This window comes from Salvelinus fontinalis, chromosome 2 (assembly GCF_029448725.1).
Source record: "Salvelinus fontinalis isolate EN_2023a chromosome 2, ASM2944872v1, whole genome shotgun sequence".
NCBI lineage: Eukaryota > Metazoa > Chordata > Actinopteri > Salmoniformes > Salmonidae > Salvelinus > Salvelinus fontinalis.
Genome location: NC_074666.1, coordinates 56431905 through 56452344, shown reverse-complemented (window position 1 = coordinate 56452344; position 20440 = coordinate 56431905). Strand labels below are relative to the sequence as shown.

Sequence of the window (20440 nt, the reverse complement as noted above, 5' to 3'; positions counted from 1 at the left end):
CAGGCACATGCCCATTCATCAGACGGACACACTTCCTCTCCCAGACCCACACATGCATGTGTTTGAGCACACACACACACACACACACACACACACACACACACACACACACACACACACACACACACACACACACACACACACACACACACACACACACACACACACACACACACACACACACACACACACACACACACACACACACACACACACACACACACACCTCACTCCCTTCTTGGCTTCCATGGCAACCCCCACAGGAACCTTTCCCCAATATAATCTTTCCCCCATGGGAACCACACATCTTGGCATTCTCATAAACAATCGCAACATTGTTTCAATAATATATAGAGCTTTTCTCGCAGCTCTGGTATATAAAGCTTTTTTGAGGCCTTGCTCACAATTCATTCTGTGGTAGCACAATGACTAAACAATATACTGTATGTGAGGCTCTTGATCATATCTTTGATCATGACACTGTTGAGGAGGAGAGAGTCCTTGTTAAACTTTGACACAAAGTAGTCTGTGATAAATAGCACAATATGTTTCATCTGAGTATTTGTTATAGTCAAAATAATCCATCCATTACGCTTTTTTCTACTCAAAATCGAGTTGTATGAGCTCAGGTCAATGAGGCCAACAGGCCATCAATAGCAAATAGAAGTTCAAAACTTGTAATGTTCACAAGAACTTAAGTTGATAAAAACATCTAACACAACATTCGGTGATAATATATGTATTCTTATGGATTTATAATCAGCTATAATGGGGTGGTCATTTTGAACCGGGAACACAGAATGAATTAACATGAAATGAACACAACAGGAGGGTTAATAGGTATCATATCAGATTAGATCCGTGGTTATCAAATCAATCTGATATTATGGAAGATAAATATGGCCAATAGCATTCCATCCTCTCAGACTCTTTTTTGCTTCCAATCAGGTAGCTACCATTGATGGTGGTTAATGTTTAAGCTTGATTATTGTTGTAAGAGGCTGATACATTCAGATGTGGGGTTTTGTTGGGACACACACACAACACACACATCAATCACAGCTGAAACACACCACAGACAACGTCTCTAAACAGAGAGGAGCCGTGCCTCATGACAGGCAGCCCCACACATATACCATGTCTCTTATAGATGGGAGGTTTCCTGTAGATGTTGGGCTCGCCTGTGGCTGAGGACACAAAATGAGAGAGAGAGGAAATGAAACAGTGAAAAGAGAAAAGGGAAAAAGAGAAGAGGGGGGGAGGTGCAGTAAAATGTGTTTTTTAACACGGTCAGCCATAGTAGTATGGAGCAAATGAGGGTTAAGTGCCTTGCTCAAGGGTAAATCAACAGATTTTTCACCTTGTCAGCTCGGGTATTCAAACCAGCAACCTTTCGGTTACTGGCCTAACCTCTAGGCTACCTGCCATGGTTCATGGTAGAAGAGGAAAGTGTTGTAGGTGTTAAAGTTGTTAGAAGTTGTACTGTAGACTTTTATTTTGAAAAATGCATCCTATATATGAAATAAATAGCACTTTTTGCCAAACATTTGCCATCCTTGTCTGGACAGAGTAGAGAACAGACAACCCCCAGAGTAGGGCACTCTTCACCTACAGAGCCTGTTATATCTCTTTCACATGTTGGATCCTTAACAAACATCTCACTCTGTCTCTCTGTCTGTCTGTCTGCTGACTCATAAACCAAGGTTGTTTTATGTATTCACTGTCTTTCCCTCCACACAGAAACCCTTAGCTCAGCTGGAAATTGACGCGTCAACACATGGCACAGCGTGAGTAAGGCGGCTGAGATAAAAGTGGCGCCATCAGTAAAACAGACGACAGATGAGTGTATAATGGCTGCTGCTGTGCATGTACATAGGCAAATTATACACAGCATCAACAGATGGAAGGGGACGGCCACAGCGTCTGATTACAATAGATGCTCGGTACAGAGAATAGAAGAGGAAGAGCTACTGCTCCGCTACTGACAGATAACACAGGGTAATAAAGCCATACAACCTGTGATGAAGCGATTAAGTCTGAATAACGGCCATGGTTGATGGGGTGAGGGTGACATTGCAAATGAGCGATGCAGGGAGACATGGTAATACACACAGTCAGTTGAGGTTGGGGTAATGAAGTAAGTAGGCTATAACATGTCCCCATATTGTGACCTTTGAAAAAACGTGTAGGTCTGACTTCAGTAGAGGACAGTCTGGAGGAAGAGGAGGAGGATGGGTGTGAAGGACAGGAAAACCAGAGGCCTACCTGGCACATGGAAATGCTTGGGGGCTTGGTAGGCGGCGTGCGTGGCAGGTCTGGCATCAAGATGACTGTAATAGGGTGAGCTCCTGCCACTCTCAGTGCCTGCAGACAGTCAGCCCAAGACCAATGACAGTGACAGAAACGAGAGCATGAGCCAAGGATTGGCACCACCCCTTAACCAGACCCATTCCACATCACAGCCAAAGCTCAGCCCACACTCACAGAGACACACAGCCAGTCAGAGACAGTAGACGGTTTAGTTTACAGGACTAAATGTCTACTATGCCTGACTGTGTGCAGAGGAAACAAAAATATAAAGCAACTGCCAAGTCTGCCATGATGGTATTCTACATATTTGATGACTTTAAAACTAGCATAGCTCTATGAATCTCCACTAGGGAAGCCTGATATGTCTTTTGAACGGTGGCAAAGCGTGATACAAACTATCTAATGCCCGCTTCAGTGAATGTAGTTTAGCAGGGTCTAACGAGGGTTCATGACCGGCTATTAGACAGGGATGGATGTTGTAGCGTGAGAGAATGGTGGGAAGAGCAATCCCCTGTAGTATACCACCACCACCACCTGAACATAATACGTACAGCACTGTATATACTACAGTGTTATCAGACTCAAAGAGGAGTCTAGAGAAGATATGGCCGTGGTGTGATGTGAGTGGTAGTACTGGAGGGGATTGTGATGTGGGTGCATGAGCGGCGCCTAACCCTGAGTGGATTAACCTGAAACTAATGTTGTTCCAGTCACCTATACAGGAAGCAAACATAAGGCATAGGGACAAAACACATGTCCCACACACTCCGACGCCTTCCAAAATGATCAAACTCGGTCCACTATTGCTTTCTTGCTGACATTTCACAGCAAAATGATTTACGCCATTTCGTCTTTCTGAACATGTTCGCGGAGGAGTTTCTCCTGCCTATGTTGTAGCGCCCGTGTGACGTGGTCGAGCGGCGTTAAGTGACTCACCGGGGCGGTAGCAGTGCTGTGGGGAGCGGGAGGTGGACATGGTGGGGGACACGCCACGGTGACTGTAGGTGGGAGAGTCTATGAAGCCTGGGCTGGACAAGCGCCTCTGTCTCAGCTCCATGCTGTCATAGATGTCCTGGGAAACACAGTGGCAGGTCACCGGTCATTGTCTGCAGGGCTCTTGTCTGTCTGTCTGGCACCGTCTACAGTGCCTTTGGAAAGTATTCAGACCCCTTGACTTTTTCCAAATGTTGTTACGTTACAGCCTTATTCTAAAATGGATTGAATCATTTTTTCCCCTTCATCAATCTACATACAATAACCCATAATAACAAATCAAAAACAAGTTTTTAGAGTTTTTTGCTAATTAATCCAAAATAAAAAACGGAATATTACATTTACATAAGTATTCCGACCTTTTACTCAGCACTTTGTTGAAGCACCTTTTGCAGTGATTACAGCCTTGAGTCTTCTTGGGTATGACGCTACAAGCTTGGCATACCTGTATTTCGGGAGTTCTCCCATTCTTCCCTGAAGATCCTCTCAAGCTCTTTCAGGTTGAATGGAGAGCATTCCTGCACAGCTATTTTCAAGTTTCTCCAGAGATGTTCGATTGGGCTCAAGTCCGGTTTCTGGCTTTTCCACTCAAGGACATTCAGAAACTTGTTTCGAAGCCACTCCTGCATAGTCCTGTTGGAGGTGAACATTCGCTCCAGTCTGAGGTCCTGAGCGCTCTGGATCAGGTTTTCATCAAGGATCCCTCTGTACTTTGCTCCGTTTCCTCAATCCTGAATAGTCTCCCAGTCCCTGCTGCTGAAAAACATCCCCACTACCTTGCTTCCCTGTAGGGATGGTGCCAGGTTTCCTTCAGAGTTTAATCTTAGTTTCATCAGACCAGAGAATCTTGTTTCTCATGGTCTGAGAGTCTTTAGGTTCCTTTTGGCAAACTCCAACGAGGCTGTCATGTGCCTTTTACTGAGAAGTGGTTTCCGTCTGACCACTATACAATAAAGGCCTGATTGGTGGAGTGCTGCAGAGATGGGTGCCATTCTGGAAGGTTCTCCCATCTCCACAGAGGAAATCTAGAGCTCTGTCAGAGTGACCATGAGGTTCTTGGTCACCTCCCTGACCAAGGCCCTTCTCCCTTGATTGCACAGTTTGGCCGGGCGGTCAGCTCTAGAAAGAGTCTTGGTGGTTCCAAACTTCTTCCATTTAAGAATGATGAAGGCCACTGTGTTCTTGGGGACCTTCAATGCTCCAGAACTTTTTTGGTACCCTTCCCAAGATCTGTACCTCGACACAATCCTGCTCTACAGACAATTCCTTCGACCTCATTACTTGGGTTTTGCTCTGACATGCACCTTCAACTGTGGGATCTTATATACAGCGGCAAGAAAAAGTATGTGAACCCTTTGGAATTACCTGGATTTCTGCACAAATTGGTCATCAAATTTGATCTGATCTTCATCCAAGTCACAACAATAGACAAACATAGTGTTCTTAAACTAATAACAAACAAATTATTGTATTTTTCTTGTCTATATTGAATACATCATTTAAACATTCACATTGTAGGTTGGAAAAAGTATGTAGGTTGGAAAAAGTCAAGCGGTCTGAATACTTTCCGAAGGCACTGTATATCAAAACATTACACTCTAGACACACTATTCACTTTTTTTTCTTTCATCTAATAACTGACTTTATTTAATCAAGTCCAATGAGAGTTTTAATTGAGTCAAGTGAGTCCCTTCTAAGACCACATGGACCCAAATATATCACACATACACTGTACACAATCCAAATATGCCCATCCCAGACTTATTCCTATTCAGCCATCTGTCAACTGATTCAGTGCAGTAGTGTATGGAATGTAATTACCTGAGAGTATGGAGAGAGAGTTCCCAGAGACTGTAGAGAAGAGGAATGAATAGAGGAGTTGGAATCAGTCAGTCAATAGCACCATGCTCTCCAGAATTACTTAGCAGAGTGCTATTCAAATGAGACCTGTGAGCTTACTAAACCATGAATAATATGACTTGAATAATATGACTGAATAATAAGTCCTTTTTCTGTGTAGTTGTTCATAAAGTTATTACGTTAAGACAAGCACATAGGAAATCTGACAGTAAACATGAGGAATCCAATGTGTCTGCGGCTTTGGTTTACTGGTGTAAAATAATCGAAATTAATAGTTAAGAGAGGCCTTGGCGTGAAAACATAAAGCCTAATTGACATTATTTATCGTTGAGTGTCTCTCAAAGATCAATTCAAATCTGTGACCAAAGCAGGAGCCTCACAAGGATGTAGTCATGTTTTAAGATGGTGCGAGACGTGACCACGGTACAACCATACAGGGGCTAAAGTGGGAAGCTGGGGGGGATGTAGCAACAGGGAGACACAGAGACGGCAGGCACAGTGCAGAGGCATCACACACCCACACTCACACACCCACACACATAAAAGGCAATTAGATTAGCACTAGCGTCTCAGTACCTCCCCGTAGCTGTAGCGTTCTAGCCTGTCATCAGAGGAGTATCTGTGATAAGACTCATAGGGAATGAGATCGGGCCGCTGCACGTCATAAATAGCTTTAATCTTAGGCAGAGCGGCCAGATCTTTGTAATTTAGGACCTCGTTTTCCACTTTGGCCTGGAGAGAGGACACAGAACAAGACAGAACAAGGAGAAGACAGAGAAGCAGGCGTGAGACAGAGAGAGATAGGACGAAGCTTGCATTGACAGACAGAGAAATCCGGAGGGGAGGCCGAATCACGGTCAGCCGCAAGCTGCTGATGGCATCCTGGGTAAGACAGAGCTCGAGCACGCGCACACACACACACACGCACACACACACACACACACACACTGAAAGCAGAGAGATCCCAGAAACAAACATAGACACACACTCTGTAGCAGAGAGAGAGAGCTGGAGAGTGGGACATTGGTCCAGCCATAGAATTAGGAATTAGAATACTAGAATTAGAATACTAGAATTTTAATTATAGAATTAACATGAAAGGTATTATGACAGTATAAAGGGTCAGCCATTTTGGTCAAGGAGTTGGTCAACCATGGGTCAGCCAGTGCTGTGATAAGATATTGTGTAAAACAATGAATTTGACGATTATCTTCAATCAGCTAGTTAGCCAGACAGTTTTAAAGGATTCCAGAAATGTTTCCAATTAACTGCCAATATGCCAACATTGCACACAAACAATGCAGTCACTACACAGCCATACACTGGCTGAAAGAAGTTGATAGGACAAATTGTAAATGGAACAAGTACTGGTATTGTATCATATTATACAGTAACACTCACAGCTTTCCAAGAAAACAAACATTGAAGGGCCATACTTGCGAACAAGTAGAAAAAGTTTAAACATCAGCCAATTAAAACCGTTGACATAGTTGCATGTGATCAATAGCTACATGTTAGCTGTTCCCATTACATAACCTGGCACATTCAGCCGTATGCTAACCAGGTGGCCGTAATTATTTCCTGTAACAAATTTCGCATTAGCCTATCAAATATCTTAAACGTTTTCTCTACAGACCAATGGCATTTCTTAAAATAGGTCAACTTGGCCACCAGAGGTATATTTTAAACTCCTAAGTCAAGGTTTACTTTTGTTCCCCTTCACTTCATCTGTTTTAAGTGTAGAGTGCTAATATTTCATGATCATCGCATCCTTGACTAGGCTCAGTGGCATGTATTCATGGAAACAATTTTTGTTATGTTTCTTTCATCTCTCTGTGTTTCATCATTCCCCTTCAATTTACAAGAGGCTGAATGTATCACACAGGAGAAAGCATCAGAACAAGTGAAACAGCGCCCCTCTGTCTCAGTATGTGTAGCCCATCTATCTGATGCTGTCTGGTTAAAAAGAGTATGATATTGTTGCCGGCTGTATCATTGAATGCAAGGGAAGCCAGCGAGCATTTGGTCCCTATAAAATAATAGCCAATCAGCGTTGAGCTAACCTGAGCAAGCTCAACTGTGAATGGTCCTGGCGAACCCCCCAAAAAATGTCAATGGAAGCCAGTTTGGATTTGTCTTCACACCAATCATTTCACATCAAGCAAACATAATTGACAGAAAAAAACTAGAATTATTGCATCTTGTTGTGTCGTTGTCCTCTGGTGGCTAGCTAGCTAGCTAAAATTGCCCCTTTCCTAAATTAGCCTTGGATGGCGATAGGGATTTGGACTTGCGGTTTTGGACTTCGGTTTAACTTAATTCTCCTTTCTGGCTAATAGGATTGGGCTGTATACCGTATACCGGGGTATTTGGAAAAAGCAATGGGATGGTTTTTCAATACCGCAATACTGTTGAAACTATTTATTTGAAGTTTTTTTATTAGACATTTAGTATAAATTATTTTTAAGTAAATACCTGCGGTCAACTTGTGCAATATGTTAGGAGATAATGAACATTGCGTTCTTCATTTCACCAATCACATTATTATGTAGCTTACGGACGAGACCGGTGCCTCGTGAGTCACTCACTGTTGTGCAGCATGCGCCAGGTGATCTAATAACAATATTGAATTCACAACTAAATGTTGTGCATTTGGTTTGCAAATTTAGTCGCTAGTTAGCTATCTAGCTAAGTGGTTAGCTTCTTCCAAAATCAAGCATTCACTTGGTAACAGCAGAGAATCCCCTCCTGGATCAAGAGCCTTGCTGGCTAATATTCATTTTGTATAGGCTGGACAATAGAACGAGTCAAAATTCACCCAAGGCTGAAAAAAGGCTTAAGAGCATTGGCTAAACTGGAACACTAGCGCAAGCCCATAGCAAGTTAATGGAATCTAACGTTCGCAGAGCCTGTTTTGACTGGAGTGATGCTTAGAATTCCATTTCAAATGTATCCATTTTTATTTTACCACTACAATCTGTTCGTCTGACGAAACTGGAAAAAAATTAACTTGTGTAGAAAGTAAACATCCGCACCTCGATGGTGTCAACTGTGCTTATGTCTGCGTAATGAAAAAGTAGGGAAAAGATATAAAACTTCTGACTATTTCTGGTCTAGCGAGCGATGACCAACGAGCTTGCTGCCCAGACTTACATAATTACAAAGAGGAGATTCTGCTGAATAAAATGGTGCCCGTGTAACAGTTTTGCTTCTGTCCCTCAACTCGCTCCTACCTAGGTTCGAACCAGGGACCCTCTGCACGCATAGACAACAGCATTTTTACTCATCGCTCCACATAAGCTGTGGCATTGCAGAGCAAGGGGAACAACTACATCCAGGTCTCAGAGCGAGTGATGTCACCGATTGAAACGCTATTAGCGCGCACCCCGCTAACTAGCTAGTCATTTCATACCGGTTACACCTGACTTGAAAAAAAAATATATATATACACACTGCGAGATATTTGGCGAAATAGACAGACATGCCTATATTTCCCCCATAGGAAACAATGGGAAGTCCGCAGAGTTCCAATATTATTTTTGTTGTTTACATTTTGTTGTTTACATTTTAACACCATAAACACCATAATATTAATCCAATTAGCCAAATTTCTTAAAATCAATGCCATATACCATGTTATTACAAAAAAAGGTTTTAAATTCTCTGGTAATGCCAATACGGAATACTATAAAATGCTTCTCAAAGATACCCTCTGGTGGTCAAACTAGCAATAACTTGCAGAAACAGAAGAAATGGCTGAGAATTAAATGACGTGCCACAGAATGCTGTATCAGCACGCAGGGTGTGCCGCAGTATGACACAACTTTTAAAGGAGGAACCACTGTACTTGTTAGCATTTTGTTAGAATTCTGGCAAGTAATGTTTTTGGGGCATTGAATAATTGTACTTTTTAAATACCTGCTGTCAACTTGTGCACTAGGTAATAGATAAAGCAGATCGTGTTCATCATTTCGCCCATTACAACATTTTCATTATGAAGCTTTTTCATTTTTGAAGCTTATCACTAGTAGTTTCCCAAAACAGCGGTTTGAGACAGTCACGTGTCTTTGTTAACAAAGAAGACGATCAAAATGTGAGCTTTGTGAGGTGAGTCACTCCTGAAATTCACTACTAATGTTTGCCAGCTACAGTTGAAGTCGGAAGTTTATATACACTTAGGGTGGAGTCATTAAAACTCATTTTTCAACCACTCCAAAAATGTCTTGTTAACAAACTATAGTTTTGGCAAGTCGTTTAGGACATCTACTTTGTGCATGACACAAGTCATTTTCCCAACAATTGTTTACAAACAGATTATTTCACTTATAATTCACTGTATCACAATTCCAGTGGGTCAGAAGTTTACATACACTAAGTTGACTGTGCCTTTAAACAGCTTGGAAAATTCCAGAAAATTATGTCATGGCTTTAGAAGCTTTTGATAGGCTAATTGACATTATTTGAGTCAATTGGAGGTGTACCTGTGGATTTATTTCAAGGCCTACCTTCAAACTCACTGCCTCTTTGCTTGACATCATGGGAAAATCAAAAGAAATCAGCCAAGACCTCAGGAAAAAACTGGAGACCTCCACAAGTCTGGTTCTTCCTTGGGAGCAATTTCCAAACGCCTGAAGGTACCACGTTCATCTGTACAAACAATAGTACGCAAGTATAAACACCATGGGACCACGCAGCCGTCAGACCGCTCAGGAAGGAGACACGTTCTGTCTCCTAGAGATGAACGTACTTTGGTGTGAAAAGTGCAAATCAATCCCAGAACAACAGCAAAGGACCTTGTGAAGATGCTGGAGGAAACAGGTACAAAAGTATCTATATCCACAGTAAAACGAGTCCTATATCAACATAAGCTATATGGCCGCTCAGCAAGGAAGAAGCCACTGCTCCAAAACTGCCATAAAAAAAAGCCAGACTACGGTTTGCAACTACACATGGGGACAAATATTGTACTTTTTGGAGAAATGTCCTCTGGTCTGATGAAACAAAAATAGAACTGTTTGGCCATATTGACCATCGTTATGTTTGGAAGAAAAGTGGGGAGGCTTGTTAGCCGAAGAACACCATTCCAAACGTGAAGCACGGGGGTGTTTGGTGCTTTGCTGCAGGAGGGACTGGTGCACTTCAAAAATAGATGACATCATGAGGCAGGAAAATTATGTGGATATATTGAAGCAACATCTCAAGACATCAGTCAGGAAGTTAAAGCTTGATCGCAAATGGGTCTTCCAAATGGACAATGCAGATTTCCAAAGTTGTGGCAAAATGGCTTAAGGACAACAAAGTCAAGGTATTGGATTGGCCATCACAAAGCCCTTACCTCAATCCTATAGAAAATGTGTGGGCAGAACTGAAAAAGCGTGTGCGAGCAAGGAGGCCTACAAACCTGACTCAGTTACACCAGCTCTGTCAGGAGGAATGGGCCAAATTCACCCAACTTATTGTGGGAAGCTTGTGGAAGACTACCCAAAACATTTGACCCAAGTTGAACAATTTAAAAGGCAATACTACCAAATACTAATTGAGTGTTTGTAAACTTCTGACCTACTGGGAATGTGATGAAAGAAATAAAAGCTCAAATAAATAATTCTCTCTACTATTATTCGGTCAGGAATTGGGAAAAACTAAGTTTAAATGTATTTGGCTAAGGTGTATGTAAATGTCCGACTTTAACTGTACATATCTTGTAACTATTAAGTTAACTATCTAAGATGTGACAAATAAATTCTCTCCAGCTGGGTTTTGCTAATTGCTAATGTTAACTAAGAGGCTAGCGTTAACTTGCAAGATCAATCTTCTTGGTAACAGCAACAGAGACAATCCCCTCTTGGATTAAGATCGCTGCTGCCTAACATTTGTTTTGTGAGTGCTGCAGACTTTGTTTTGAGATACTTGCATAACTTCATGAGCTAGGTTGTCTGTCTTAGTAGTAAATGTTTGCTACATTAGCGTTTACCTAGCATCCGATATGAGAACTCCTTAGTATGTGTTAGCATTTTGTTAGCATTCTGGTAATTGACGTTTTTGAGGCTTTAAGTAAAAAATATATATAGCACCCCTTGTGTGCACTACCAGAAATACTGTATATCCCGGGATGGCACAGGCATGGTATGAAGGTATGGAAATTTGGATACCGCCCAACCCTACTGGCCAATGATTATAATTGTGCCCTTTGCATGATGTAGTAGGCTGATGTTACTAGCTGACTCATCATTGCCCATGAATGGAAGTTAGGCTAGGGAGCAATCATTTTAGCCAGATTTCCTAGGACAACAAAAACTAAAAGCATGTACTGTATATGACAGAGTCATAGACTGTTTCGGCAACATGAAAGAGAGGAGGATGGCATTGGCGTTTCTCTACAAGCAGGGTGAGTCCAAAGTTTTTTTCTACTTGAATGCAAACACACACACACACACAAATCTGTACCATGGACAGTCACATCATATTTAGCTTATTTTGATTGGACTAAATTGTTTTTGGTATCTTTTAGCTGTCACTGTATTAGACTAAGCATAGGTGATTTGATGGTGTTGAAATGTTAAAGTTAAGAAAAGATAAAGGAGATCTATACAACATTGAAGTTCATTGTACATTGTCCCCACAAAGATTTTAAAGAGATAAATAGATACACATTTTAAGAACCTTATGGACTTGTCAAAAAGCTGCCATGTACAGTAACCGTCATTGCTTTCCTGGTGGTTCACACTGCTAAATTGGTTGACTTGAAATGAAGTGCCCATTAACCGTGAGTTTGAGCCCCCTTCTATCAAGCATTATTATTCAGAAAAACACTGTTCACCACTGGTCCACACATACGTGACGAAGTGAATGATTATAATAATGCATATAAAATGTGGTACATGTTAGTGTAGGCCTACACGTCTATGTAATATAGCCTATAGTAGTGACGATTATTTATGTAGCCGTGCCAGTAGCCTATGTGTCAGTCTGCAAGAGGGACTCCAAGAAGAACCTGCTCATTAAATGTATTCGTAATCTTAATTTACAAGGTTTAAGCTGCACTTATCTTCACAACACATTAACACAATAAATGTAATTGTACTTTTAAAATAAGAAAATATATACACTACATAACCAAAAGTTTCCATTTTGTGTGCTGCGTGCTTCAGCACTTGGCGGTCCCGCTCTGGGAGCTTGTGTGGCCTACCACTTCGCGGCTGAGCCGTTGTTTCTCCTAGGCGTTTCCACCTCACAATAACAGCACTTAAGTTGACCAGGGCAGCTCGAGCAGGGCAGAAGTTTGACTAACTTACTTGTTGAAAAGATGGCATCCTATGGGTGCCATGTTGAAAGTCACTAAGCTCTCCAGTAGGGCCATTTTACTGACAATGTTTGTCTATGGAAATTGCATTGCTGTGTGCTCGATTTTATACACCTGTCAGTACCAATTTGAAGGGGTGTCCACATGCTTTTGTATATATAGGGTATCTCAGCTAGGATTCAAACTTGCCGCAAACATCAAAAATCACCAGGAACCAGGATGACAACACTGAGCTATTCATCCAATTGAAAATGTGTGTTTTAGTAACTTTGATTATCAGAATGTGCTGTTTGACTGCTGTTAAGGACGCTCTCATGGAAAGTGTTCTATGACGTCCAACTACATTAACGATTTTAATAGGTTGATACGGAATTTGATTTGGATCTAATCACAGCCGCCTGGTGAGGATAGCATAGGGCCAGAGAGAAAGATGACAAAGTCAAAGATACTGGATTCCCCTATCCATCTGTGGAAAAGTTTTCCCTACATGCCCTACGAATCCAGCTAATCTTTTGAATACGGTGTAAGAAAACCAGATAACATTAGTTAAATAAATGTTAAATAAAAAAAGAAATTAGTTAGCTAGATAAGGTTAGCATGCTAGCTAGCTACATTAACAGATGTCAGTGCCCTACATGTTATTATTTCTCCACTTCACATGGAAATCACCACAACGTTCCCATCCTCAATTCTGGAATTTGTATTAGCAGCCTGAGTCATTCTTCGTAGGTAGAACCTATAGGACAGGAATTACATCGCATTTCCCTCTGGTGGGGCCCTTTAAATTTTTTCTAATGTTCGCAAGAATGGCCCCTGAGACATTTATGGTCTGTGTACATATATTTCATAGGCTATATATACAGAACATGTGTATAAAACCTGCATGAACTGTATTTTGAATTTGACACATTTTGGTGAGAAAATATTATATTGCACAGATTTCTGATACATCACATGCCTTACTTTTATGTTCCTGCATAAGTAAAAGCAGGAAATGCACCACCTATGCCTCTACTGCCATTTATTTAAATGGCGAATGTGCATAAAGATGGCAGAATTCAGATATGATGCCATTGTTTTAGCACGATTCACTGGATTTTTAAACGACGCCAATAAATTAGCACAATCTACTTTTTTATTTTTAATTGCTGGCATCTTGAAGCTAAAATTGGGACAATGTATACTCTGCTAATGACCATACAAAAAAGAGTAACAGAGCAATATACAATACGGCAAACTTAGCAAAACTTTTGAATTCGTGGTAAGTGCATGAGGGCCGCCATATTTATTCACCTCCGCTATTAGACTGGTTGGGATTTCACCCTGACAACAATGGCTGCCATTTCCATACCATTCTGGAACTTTGAGGGTTCATGACATAGTCCCTCTATCAATTGAATAGGTTGTTATCAATAAAATGTCACAATAAGGTGCAGAGGATTCAATTTGCTTGCTGAGGGGCAAGGAGGCCCCCAGCTCCGCTAAAACCATTGACAACTGTGTGGCATTGTCAAGGGATTGTTAAATAAATGTTAACTATTTGGTTGTAACATCATCACCTCCTGAAGAGCATAGTCAGAACTACACATTTCTGATTATTCAATGCAAAACAATTGTTATCGGTTTCAGGAAGCTAGGCGTTTTGTTGCATCCATCACTACTTTACAGGAGAGGCATTTGAACGTAATTTTTTATTTATTTATTAAAATGCGTTCTTTGGCAGAAATGCCTTCTGGAACATGTGCACTTTCATGTGCCTTAATAACAAACTTGCATGCAATCTGTAAATACAAATAAAATGGTTAAATTACAAGCTGGCTTGCTAGCTAACGTTACGTGTAGGATCTGTGTAGTAATATTATTTGAAATCCATTTGCATTGCTAGTTACAGCCTAATGCTAGCAAGCTAGCTAACATTGAAACTAGTTGGTTAGCTTTTAGCTACCTGCAGATTCATACTGTAGAATAATAGTGAAGACATCAAAACTATGAAATAACACATATGGAATCATGTAGTAACCAAAAATGTGTTAAAAAAAATCTAAATATATTTTATATATGAGTTTCTTCAAAGTAGTGACCCTTTGCCTTGATGACAGCTTTGCGCACACTCTTGGCATTCTCTCAATCAGCTTCATAAGTTAACCTGGAATGCATTTCAATTAACAGGTGTACCTTGTTAAAAGTTGATTTGTGGAATGCATTTTATTTTTAATGCGTTTGAGCCAATCAGTTGTGCTGTGACAAGGTAGGGGTGGTACTGTATACAGTAGATATTGGCAAAAGACCAAGTCCATATTATGGCAAAGAGCTCAAATAAACTAAGAGAAATGACAGTCCATCATTACTTTAAGACATGAAGGTCAGACAATACGTGAAATTGCAAGAACTTTAAAAGTTTCTTCAAATGCAGTCGCAAAAACCATCAAGCGCTATGATGAAACTGGCTCTCATCAGGACCGCCACAGGAAAGGAAGACCAGGAGTTACCGCCGCTGCAGAAGATAAGTTCATTAGAGTTACCAGCCTCAGAAATTGCAGCCCAAATAACAGACACATCTCAACATCAACTGTTCAGAGGAGACTGCATGAATCAGGCCTTCATGGTCAAATTGCTACAAAGAAACTACTACTAAAGGACACCAATAAGAAAAAGAGTCTTGCTTGGGCCAAAAAACACGAGCAACGGACATTAGACCGGTGGAAATCTGTCCTTTGGTCTGATGAGTCCAAATTTTTGATTTTTGGTTCCAACCACTGTGTCTTTGTGAGACGCGGAGAAGCTGAACGGATGATCTCTGCATGTGTATTTCCCACCGTGAAGTATGGAGGAGGAGGTGTGATGGTGTGGAATTCAAGGCACACTTAACACACATGGCTACCACAGCATTCTGCAGCTATACGCCATCCCATCTGGTTTGGGCTTAGTGGGACTATCATTAGTTTTTCAACAGGACAATGACCCAACACACCTCCAGACTGTGTACGTGCTATTCTACCAAGAAGGAGAGTGATGGAGTGCTGCATCAGATGACCTGGCCTCCACAATCCTCCGACCTCAACCAAATTCAGATAGTTTGGGATGAGACGGACCGCAGAGTGAAGGAAAAGCAGCCAACAGATAAACAGCACAAATGGGAACTCCTTCAAGACTGTTGGAAAGGCATTCCAGGTGAAGCTGGTTGACAGCCAAGAGTGTGCAAAGCTGTCATCAAGGCAAAGAGTTGCTACTTTGAAGAATCTAAAATCTAAAATATATTTTGATTTGTTTAACACTTTTTGGTTACTACATGATTCCATATGTGTTATTTCATAGTTTTGATGTCTTCACTATCATTCTACAATGTAGAAAATAGTACAAATAAAGAAAATCCCTTGTATGAGTAGGTGTGTCCATACTTTTGACTTGTACTGTATATAAACTCAGCAAAAAAAGAAATGTCCTCTATGTCAACTGCTTTTATTTTCAGCAAACTAAACATGTGTAAATATTTGTATGAACATAACAAGATTCAACACCTGAGACATAAACTGAACGAGTCCCACAGACATGTGCGGAATAATGTGTCCCTGAACAAAAGGGGGGTCAAAATCAAAAGTAAAAGTCAGTATCTGGTGTGGCCACCAGCTGCATTAAGTACTGCAGATTTGCCAGTTCTTGCTGTGAGATGTTACCCCACTATTCCACCAAGGCACCTGCAAGTTCCAAGACATTTCTGGGGGGAATGGCCCTAGCCCTCACCCTCCTATCCAAAAGGCCCCAGATGTGCTCAATGGGATTGAGATCCGGGCTCTTCGCTGGCCATGGCATAACACTGACATTCCTGTCTTGCAGGAAATCACACACAGAACGAGCAGTATGGCTGGTGGCATTGTCAGGTTGGAGGGTTATGTCAGGATGAGCCTACAGGAAGGGTACCATATGAGGGATGAGGATGTCTTCCTTGTAACGCACAGCGTTGAGATTGCCTGCAATGACAACAAGCTCAGTCCGATGATGCTGTGACACACCGCCCCAGACCATGACGGACCCTCCACCTCTAAATCGATCCCGCTCAAGAGTACAGGCCTCGGTGTAATGCTCATTCCTTTGACGATAAACGCGAATCCGACCATCACCCCTGGTGAGACAAACCCGCGAGTCGTCAGTGAAGAGCACTTTTTGCCAGTCCTGTCTGGTCCAGCGATAGTGGGTTTGTGCCCATAGGCAACGTTGTTGCCGGTGATGTCTGGTGAGGACCTGCCTAACAACAGGCCTGCAAGCCCTCAGTCCAGCCTCTCTCAGCCTATTGCGGACAGTCTGTGCACTGATGGAGGGATTGTGCGTTCCGTTCCTGGTGTAACTCGGGCAGTTGTTGTTGCCATCCTGTACCTGTCCCGCAGGTGTGATGTTCGGATGTACCGATCCTGTGCAGTTGTTGTTACATGTGGTCTGCCACTGCGAGGACGATCAGCTGTCCGTCCTGTCTCCCTGCATCGCTGTCTTAGGCGTCTCACAGTACGGATATTGCAATTTATTGCCCTGACCACATCTGCAGTCCTCATGGATCCTTGCAGCATGCCTAAGGCACGTTTACGCAGATGAGCAGGGACCCTGGGCATCTTTCTTTTGGTGTTTTTCAGAGTCAGTAGAAAGGCCTCTTTAGTGTCCTAAGTTTTCATAACTGTGACCTTAATTGCCTTCCGTCTGTAAGTTGTTAGTGTCTTAACAACCGTTCCACAGGTGCATGTTCATTAATTGTTTATGGTTCATTGAACAAGCATGGGAAACAGTGTTTAAACCCTTTACAATGAAGATCTGTGAAGTTATTTGGACTTTTACGAATTATCTTTGGAAGACAGGGTCCTGAAAAAGGGACGTTTCTTTTTTTGCTGAGTTTATTTTTGTAATTATACCCCTTTTTTCGTGATATCCAATTGCGTTCCAATTACGATATTATCTCATCGCTGCAACTCATGCGTCCTCCGAAACATGACCCGCCAATACTAATATAATAAAAAAAATTTTTATCCAATTAGGCCTACCTAGCAAAGTTAGCAAACATCCCCATTTTTTACATTGTTATAAAAACTGTTTAATCCCGATTTTTGCTTACAGACATGATAAATTGCATTGATTGATGGACCACGTCAAATTGGCTAGCTAGCTAAAGAAGGATTACGTCAATTTGACTAGTTAACAAGCTAACTTTTAGTGGATAAACTAGATGGCTATATCCAAATATAGTTTAATTTGCTTGCCATCTATAGTGGTGATGACAGTCGTCCGACTGACAACTTTACCAGGACAAGGACTTGCCGAATTCAAGCTCCAAAAGCTTAATCTCTGATGAAGCAAGCTAAATGACACGTTGTTTGCTTAGCTAGCTAGCTACATGCCAACTGGATAGGCTACCCTCACGTATCTGAAATTACATGATCAATTGAAAAGCATACAGTTACTTACTGTATAACTGTCACGACTTCAACCGAGGCAGGCTCTCCTTCCCGTTCGGGTGGCGTTCGGCGGTCGTCGTCACCAGCCTACTAGCTGCCACTGACTCTTTTTCCTCCCCCCTCCTTATGTGTTTATTTGTTACACCTGTGTTCAGTTAAGTGGGTAATTAGTATGGCTTTATTTGTCAGCCAGCCCGTAGGCGTCTTTGTGCGGGATTGTTACTTTGTATACCTTTTGGATTTCGGGAGTGGAGATTATATTTGTGGACTGGGATTGTTGCTCGTGTCGTTGGACCGTATTGTATGTTCACCCAGTTCGTCCGTGTTGGACATTTGTGTTGGACTGTTGGGGATTAAAAGGACTCAACTTATTGAAGCTCTGCTGTCTCCTGCGTTTGACTTCGCACCCCCCCGACACCCAGGTCATTACAATAACTATGGTGAGAGCTAAATGTGGAATCATGTGGAAATATGTAGTTCTGACTATTCTCTTCAAGAGGTGATGATATTAAAACCAAATAGTTATAACATTTATTTAACAATCCCTTGACAAACGGCACATGGTTGTCAATGGTTTAGCGGAGCTGGGGTTCTCCTTGCTCCCCAGCAGCCAAATCGAACGCTTGGCTCCGTATCGTGACGTTTTATTGATAACAATTTAAAGGACCTCTATTGGCTCAGCCCACACTCAACTCAACGACAGCAGACGTCTCTAAACAAGATCTTTACCATGGTTGCTTTCCTCTACAGTGGAATAAAGAGTATACCGAATGTCAGCTTCACAGTGCAACAGTCAACAATGGAGAAAGTATGTGAACCTACTTTAACACACATCAATAATACATTGGATAGAACAAACACTGTTGTCTCAAACAGACATACAAACACCTGAAGCAAACCACATAAACATGACATAAACACACAACTGCACATGGTGGACTGTCGACCCATGTGAATGACTGATGGCTCTGAGTGACAGGTCCTGCAAAGAGGGCTACGCCTCCAAGACAGGCTGGCAGCCAACAGAAGGTGTACATGTAATCAAATAACCATGGCGATGCCTTGGCGACAGACTACTCACACAGATGACGCGGCTCGGGGAACCGATGCTGGAGCCAGGGGGGGAAATGGAGGCCTCAGAGGTACGTCTTAACTGTGGGAACAAACACACACACGCACATGCGTGTCAGAGTAAGCCTGCAGAGGCCAGACTACCGCTGAAGGAGACAGAAACTGACAGAGGCAAACCTCCAACAACAACACCCCTGCATTTACCTCAGATCCTCTCCTTACTGCGAGTCTGCGTGATTATACCCCAGCCTGACACGTCATTTTAGTCCAAGAATAGGAGCGAGAGGGATTCAGTTCAGACTAAACTGCAGGAGTTTCTAGGAGGATATAGTAGTGTAATAGTGGTGTTCTATAGTCGAGGTCAAAGTGTTACTAACAGGAAGGGAGAGAGAGACACAGGGTTCTACTCACCCTGAGTTTCTTCTCCAGCCGCGCTGCTTGTTTACACATGGGATGCCACACCTCGGAACCTGTAGCGGGGACACATCCGCAATCAAACATACTGTTGAAATTTGTTTTACTTCACATTCATTCCACCACACAACGGCTATTGCAATTACAATACTGGAGTGGAAGGCCACATTTCTTCTGCGGGTTCACAGCTCAGCAAAGTTTTTACAGTGTGTCGTGTTCGTAAACTTTTTAACGCACACCGATCAAGCGCGTGTGTTCAGTAGATCAGCACTTCTCAACAACAGCCATACATCAAAGGTGACCTAGAGTACATATCTGAGAGAGGCTTGGAGGCTGAAGTCGTAACTCTCCCTCTCTCTTTTCCCTCTCTCTCCCCTTCCTCTCTCACTCTCTAGCGCTTTTTCACACACACACACACACACACACACACACACACACACACACACACACACACACACACACACACACACACACACACACACACACACACACACACACACACACACACACACACACACACACACACACACACACACACACACACACAGGGAGATAGACTAAAAGGTTACTTCATTCTAGTTCTTCCTGGGAGGGGTGGAAACACTAAACCACTAATGTCATGCTCCTCCTCAGTGCTCCTCAGTGCATATTAACAAATAATGATAATTAGAGAGTAACCAGGTACTTCCTCTCATACATCCGGTTTCCCCAGCCTCTAGGGCGATACACCACTGTTACTGTGCGCGGGACTGAGTGGCTGCCTGCCTGGATATCACCTTCCACATCAGAAGCATTGCGGGAAGCCGGTACAGAATGCAGCATTTGGCCTCCAGTCAATTCAATTAGGATTTCATGCTTACAATCTACAGTTAATATCAGTCCTATAAATCTGGCACAGCCATAGATAGGCCTGCAGCACGATCTGTGGGAACCAATAGTCCACCCACCATGCATTTGACGCTCAACAGCACCTACGCCTATCTCCCTCAATCGGTAGTTATACCCCTTCAAAACTTCCTGCATGAATGTTGTGAGAGGAAGTCTCCTCCCTAGGTTT

General features: G+C 42.3%; 1 protein-coding gene across 13 annotated transcripts in view; it reads right to left on the bottom strand.

Annotated features, from left to right (window-relative positions):
- The window catches only part of LOC129821658 (actin-binding LIM protein 3-like), a 105765-nt gene that overhangs the window by 24040 nt on the left and 61285 nt on the right, over positions 1-20440 (bottom strand). For 6 of the 13 annotated variants that reach the window (XR_008754395.1, XM_055879259.1, XM_055879265.1 and 3 more), the window contains exons 8-14: positions 19381-19439; positions 18980-19051; positions 5740-5895; positions 5125-5154; positions 3247-3382; positions 2266-2364; positions 1137-1187 (exon numbers count right to left, since the gene is read on the bottom strand). Coding sequence is in view for 12 of the 13 variants with exons in the window: in XM_055879259.1 (XP_055735234.1) it covers positions 1137-1187; positions 2266-2364; positions 3247-3382; positions 5125-5154; positions 5740-5895; positions 18980-19051; positions 19381-19439 (603 nt within the window). In the remaining variant the exon portion in view is untranslated. The remainder of the gene's footprint in view (positions 1-1136; positions 1188-2265; positions 2365-3246; positions 3383-5124; positions 5155-5739; positions 5896-18979; positions 19052-19380; positions 19440-20440) is intronic. The other 7 variants (XM_055879278.1, XM_055879275.1, XM_055879284.1 and 4 more) reach the window with 4 other exon arrangements.